Genomic DNA, 5745 nt, shown 5'->3' on the forward strand with positions numbered 1-5745 from the left:
TGCTCTTCAAAGCAGAGTTTAGTTAGCTGTGCTTTAAAGCATAGGCTGCTGGGTAACCATTGGGATAGCTTCAGCTCTGCATTCTCTAGAATACAATTCCAGCAGCGAATTGGAAATATTGACACTTTCTTATTCTAGGTCACTTAAAAAGTATATTCAGACTCTGAATATGTAAATCTTGTAACTGAGCAATGCTCAATACAATGTATTTAAGAGAGGTTTCCTAACATGTCACCAATACTTACTGAGCAGGATGTGGAAACTTTTCTGCACTGGGTTCCCTTGTCTTCTCTACACATAGTTTCAGAGTTAGATAAATGTCTTATAGTTACCTATTTAGCAAAAAAAGTGTCTGTTCCGATCCCCAAGTGTAAGCAACAGGGAGCAAAAGTCAACAAAAAGCAAATTTGACAGTAGGTAGTTCTGTCCATTTTTTGCCCCATGAGAAGTCCCCCACCATCTACAACAGAGGTGTTCACAGTGAAGAACGTGGAGCAGATGCACTCCCTAACAACATTAGGTCAAGGACATCTTGGAATTGCAAACTGTCTGTGACTTGCCTAGGGTAGGAGTGAGGAGAGGAAAATAGGGCAACGGAAATTAGAATTGTGTGAACAGCAGAGTTTCTGTTGGGTGACCCAACTGAAAAATCAAACAAAAAAATTAATTTGGAGTCAGCCCAAAGCACTCATCCAACTCAAAATGAAACAGCTCATTTTGCTTTCAAATCTCTTTTTATCACTTGAGACAAAATGTAAGTAAAGCTCTAAACCAAAGCACTATTTCCAAGCGCAAAACTATTTTCTTTAGAAAACATCAGAATGAAATATTTCAATTTGATTTCCCTTTTCTGAGCTGTAACTATTGACTGAAATGAAACACAACTTGCTTGACTGAAAGAACTTCTTTATTTTCTTCTGGTCAGTAACTGCCCCAGACATTTCCCCTGCTGTAAGGGAAATCCTACCCACCATCCTTCACACATCCAAAAGCCACATGTGTCTTGCAAGAAAAACTTAGTAGGACATTCTGCACATTCTGCTGTGTGACATTTCCAGGGCTCCAGCTCATTAGGTTTCCATTGTAGAATCTTTTAGCTGGTGGTTTTCAAGATTAGAGAAGTTAATAAATAGATGAATGACTGTCTTTTGCATCTGTGGACAAACGGTTTGTTTAGGTTGAGCCAGAACATGGAAAGCTCAAGAGATGCATCTGACACTTCTGGGTAGGTAGGGCAGCTGAAAAAGAGGGCAGCATAGAAAAAGTAGAAGAAAGAAGAAAGTTAATCATCCATTGGTAAAGAGATTGTATCAGTGAGCAATAGTACAAGTAGTTCTTGATCTAGTCTTTCTAAATAAGGAAGAAAACAAGTACTTGTAGAACAAAGACATCTTATTCTGTTCAGAGGCATTACCTTCATAAACTTCAAATGGAGTTCAAACAAATCACACCTGGATAATTCCTTTTACCTTCCATCACCTGTAAAGGGAGCTAGGTGTATCTTTGGGAGAAGGTCATGAGTAGACAGTGAGATAAATTCCCTTATTTGTTTTTAGCTTCTTTCTCTTCGCTGTCAGCTGTTGCAAGTTTGAATGATAAGAGAAAGGATGTCAGCCAAGAACTCTTGACAGTGTAATTCCTTATCCCACAAGTTAGAAAATAAATATCCTATTCAATATAATAAAAGATTAAATCCCTAGAACTGTCATATGGTAACAAAACCTGGCTGGCTATCACTGTTGGGTCACTTCTTCCTTGACTGTGAACAGGCATGTAATTCATATGTTGTCAGATACAAAGGAGAGTGTGGAGCAAAGCAAACCATGTTGATTGCATCCAGTTTGACAGGTGATGGACATTGTTACCCAGATGGATCATGTATCAGTTTAGAATGTGAGTTCCTACAAATGTTATTTCAGCTCTCATAAAATTTTTCAATAGTGGATATGGACAATTGCTTCTGTCTTGAAATCCCTATGGATCACAATCAACAAGGCATAGTTTAACCTGCTTTAATGCTAATTCATTACAATAGTTGATGTAAGACATTGCGACTACATCTGGTTTAGCTTCGATTTCTCTTTGAGTAATTGAGGAAGCTACACAGGCAGAAATATTTTCCTGCCAGTATTTTTAGCACATTACAATATCCACTCTTGAGGAATCTTTAAGATGCCTCTTTAGCATACATTTTAGAATTTGGATTTCCCTAAGATGCTGTGTTCACAAAACTTCACCTGTACTGCCAACTCAACTGGATCACTTATTTGAGGAAAACTTTGGTGACTTTTTTTCCCCTTCTTTTTCCTTTCTTTTTCTTTCTTTTTATTTTTTTCTTTTCTTCAAGATGTGGGCAAGATGCATGCTCTCCTGATGAAGAAATGGTAAAGCCTTGCTCAAGAGGACTTCACCAGTTGCTGACAATCCACAATTACATATCTACTCCGACTTTTTCACTATTTGGATGCTTTTTGACCTCTTTAACCTTCATGCAGCCACTAATGATCCTGGGTGTACCAGAGAGACTTGTCTGTCTGCCCAGGGGACGCTGCTGAAGGAACAGATAATGACACCAAGCAATTCTCTTCTGAAGTGCTCCCAAATCGATGGTGCTGCTGAGCACTCTTTCGTCTTAGCACTATGGGTCAGTGAGTTTTCCTGTCGCTTCCACTACTTGTCCATTTATCTCCATCTCATCTGACTCAAGGGTGGACAGTCTGAAACTTTCTGTTATCAGCTGTTCAAGATAGGACCTTACCTAAGGAGAATTACTTAGGCAGATTCAGTGAACCACACCAAAGACTCTCAGGAGAAGTGCTATTTTTCCAACAACTCTTCACAAGAAAGGCTGATCCACACACTCCCCGCAAATCCCTGGCGTATGGTAAGTTGAAATTTCAGGTTTGGTGTCCCCAGACTGAGTTTGGATCCTTTCTGAATACAACAATACAATCATGCAGCCCAGCAGCCCCCCAGGCATGATACGTCACCTCCCTGGCCTTTCAGTAAAAGAGAAAAGCTCTATAAGATGGCAGTATTTGAAAACAAATATATTTATTATAATAAATTAAAAAATAAGCATTTATAAAACAATCCATCTGCATATAAATATTACACGGCGGTTTTAATTTTAAAGTTCACTCTGAAGCCTCTGGTCTCCATAAATACATTCCTGTGGCTATGTTTTAATTAATCTGTATAAATACAAGTACTGTATAATTAATACAAAATTATTACCTTAAAATAAGTTACTATTAAATATGAGCAACAAAACTAATTTACGAATGTCTAAAGTTCCAGCTTTTCAGGTAAAGGTCAGAAGAGGGCAACATACACAAGAGAAATTTTGAAGTCAAAGGCTGAAAACTTCCTGGCTACGGAGCACTGCCTACCTTGGCCAAAGCTGACTCAGAGGTGTCAAATCTCAGCCTATGAAATACAGAAAGAGTTGTCTTATTCCAGTGCGGATGAGAAGGATAGGAGCATGCTTTCGAAAGTAACCAGTGTGCAACACTGAAGTGGAACCAAAAGCACTGCTCTGCAGTCTTCGTTTTCAAAGAAGGCAGCAATACATATCCATCTCTGCCCACCTGGTTTGCTATTTCTGGTACAGATTAAAAAATGTACTGCAGTTATGGGCGGATTTTTTCCACAGTAGTTAATCAATTTGGGTAGTAGTAAGAGCTTTTGGAGACATTCCTTCAAGACTAATCTGTTGTGGTTTTTTTTCAGTTTTTCTTCTTGTTCCCTCCCTTCTTTGGGGCATCAGTACAAGCATTCTCTATGTAGTCAAACAGTAAATCCAGTTCTCCAATGGCTTTGTTCTTTCCATTCTCTCCCAACTAGAAAAGAGCAGAACATAGGTTTTAAAATTTCTACATTTCTCAGAAGATTAAAATTAGGCTCATTGAGGAAACTGCATAGAGAACTTACTCTCTTTTCCCATAAGCAGTTCTGTTAAAGTCATTATATCATAAAATATAAACTAGTTCATTCAGATCCAGTCTAGTATACGCAGTGACTTGCAACTCAAATTCTAAGGGCTAATTACTACAAGACATGCAGAGAGTTAACACCACAAATGAAGGAACTCCGGAAATGGAAACATCACTCGTCCCCTCTTTAACATCCCTGCAAACTTCACGTCTTACATAAATTCCAGAGCTCGCTTCAAAACTTTGTCAGCTTTAATTTAGCTAAACAACTGGAGTTTTGAACTGCACTTTTTAAAAATAGGGGGAAAATATACCTCTTTCATTTTGCTCTTCATTTCTTCCAGGTTCTTTTCAATATGCTCTCTGTTTCCTGAGTATTTCTAAAAAAGAGAAAATATCCAGAGGTAACATTAACAGCTGCATGTGACAATATGCTGCTTTTTCTTCTTTTTCTTTTTTTTTTTTTCCCCTTTTTCATACGTTTTTATCAACCTCTAGTTTGATATCTTAGATCTGAGGTTTCCTTTCATATCACTGCCTCTTGCCACTGTTTGCAGCTGAGATTCGGGAGTAGTGACAAGAATCACAGCCAGGGGAAAGAAACCCAATACCACTTACACATCTGCTCAGCTCCGAGGTCAGGGATGCCAGAAACTGTGCCACATCCTCAGCATATGGGTACCGCTCCTTGGCCTCTGTGAGGAGGACGTCCTTCAATATAATCTCTGTAATTCTCTTCATCATGTAGCAGCGGTTGTTCTCCTACGCATGCAAGTAAGAGGTCATGTTAAGTTGTGGAAAGAAGCCAATGAGTGCTGCAGAAGGACATGGGATCTGTCTCTAGCTGGGAGACTCACCCTGATGTTGACATAGATTTGCTGACCGATAAATCTATTGTCAGTGTCTTGATCTGAGACCCTGGCCTGAGGGGAAAAAAAAAGGAAACGTCAGGTGAGGATTAACAGTGAACCCTGAGGATTCATCATTAACAGTTCCAGTGACAAAAAGAAATGGACACTGTAAGCAGGTAGATAAGGTACAGGAAGATAAGCTTGGAAATTTTGGCTGTTTCTCTCCAGAACTGCATAAGAATCAAGGTCACAGGAAAGTAAATAAGCAGAAATCTGAATTCCTGTCCCTCTTGTAAACATCACAGGTCGTAGTGGTTATGATGACTAAACCAGAACTGCGGGTTGCTGGCTATCCTCAGCATCTCCACAGTGCTGCATTGTCTCCCACAGTGCAGCCCTCAAAGGTGTATGTGAGGGGGATCCACACATGATAGAGATGGCCAAGAAACCTGTCCAGGCATAGAGCTGGAAAGCCAGACATGCCCAGCTCTGAGAACAAGAGTAATTAAAGATCACGTCTCACAGCTGTCCCTGTGTAGCAGCAGCCACTCCAGAGGAGCTAAGCAGTTCCCTCGGCCACACCACCGGTGGGCAATGGGACTATTCCTCATGACAACTTCTGTCTTACTGCAAATGTCTGTGGGTTTTTTTCTGGAGAAGTGCAGATGAAGGAGAGAGAAATGATGAAGGCAAGAAACCAGGGCACAGAAGGAGGTCCTCATGTGTTGCCATGAAGGGAAAGTGGGTAACCATACCATTTCAGCCAAGGTGTAGGTGCGATTCCTGATGTAGGGCTGCTGGAAGTTGATCTTTCTGAGCCTGCAGGCTTGATGGGCACTGGAAGCCACCCCTGTCCCTTTTGGAGGCAGGGGACTGGTGAGAAGAAGAGGGAGACAGCAACAGCAGCAGAAAATGACCCATACTGAGAAGCTCCTGGTCAGGGTGTGCAGGGTGGCCAT

General features: G+C 40.5%; 1 protein-coding gene across 1 annotated transcript; it reads right to left on the reverse strand.

The window, feature by feature from the left end:
• Positions 1-3663: 3663 nt before the first annotated feature.
• Positions 3664-5745, reverse strand: IL22 (interleukin 22). Its single transcript, XM_042872958.1, has 5 exons — positions 5542-5745; positions 4793-4858; positions 4554-4697; positions 4250-4315; positions 3664-3842 (listed from the first exon to the last, which is right to left on the reverse strand). Exons 1-5 carry the CDS (start codon positions 5743-5745, stop codon positions 3729-3731), a joined length of 594 nt encoding a protein of 197 aa, XP_042728892.1. The 3' UTR covers positions 3664-3728.

Source organism: Lagopus leucura, unplaced genomic scaffold (genome assembly GCF_019238085.1).
Source record: "Lagopus leucura isolate 7727_CA_CO unplaced genomic scaffold, USGS_WTPT01 Super-Scaffold_100008, whole genome shotgun sequence".
NCBI lineage: Eukaryota > Metazoa > Chordata > Aves > Galliformes > Phasianidae > Lagopus > Lagopus leucura.

What these genes read in the sequence shown, in the direction of transcription:
- IL22 (XM_042872958.1), bottom strand. Translation starts at nt 5,745, where the DNA reads ATGGCCACCCTGCACACCCTGACCAGGAGCTTCTCAGTATGGGTCATT. An exon ending in CCTACACCTTGGCTGAAATG is followed by an intron (nt 4,859 to 5,541) that starts GTATGGTTACCC and finishes TTTTCCCCTCAG; the next exon opens with GCCAGGGTCTCAGATCAAGA. An exon ending in TGAAGAGCAAAATGAAAGAG is followed by an intron (nt 3,843 to 4,249) that starts GTATATTTTCCC and finishes GCTCTTTTCTAG; the next exon opens with TTGGGAGAGAATGGAAAGAA.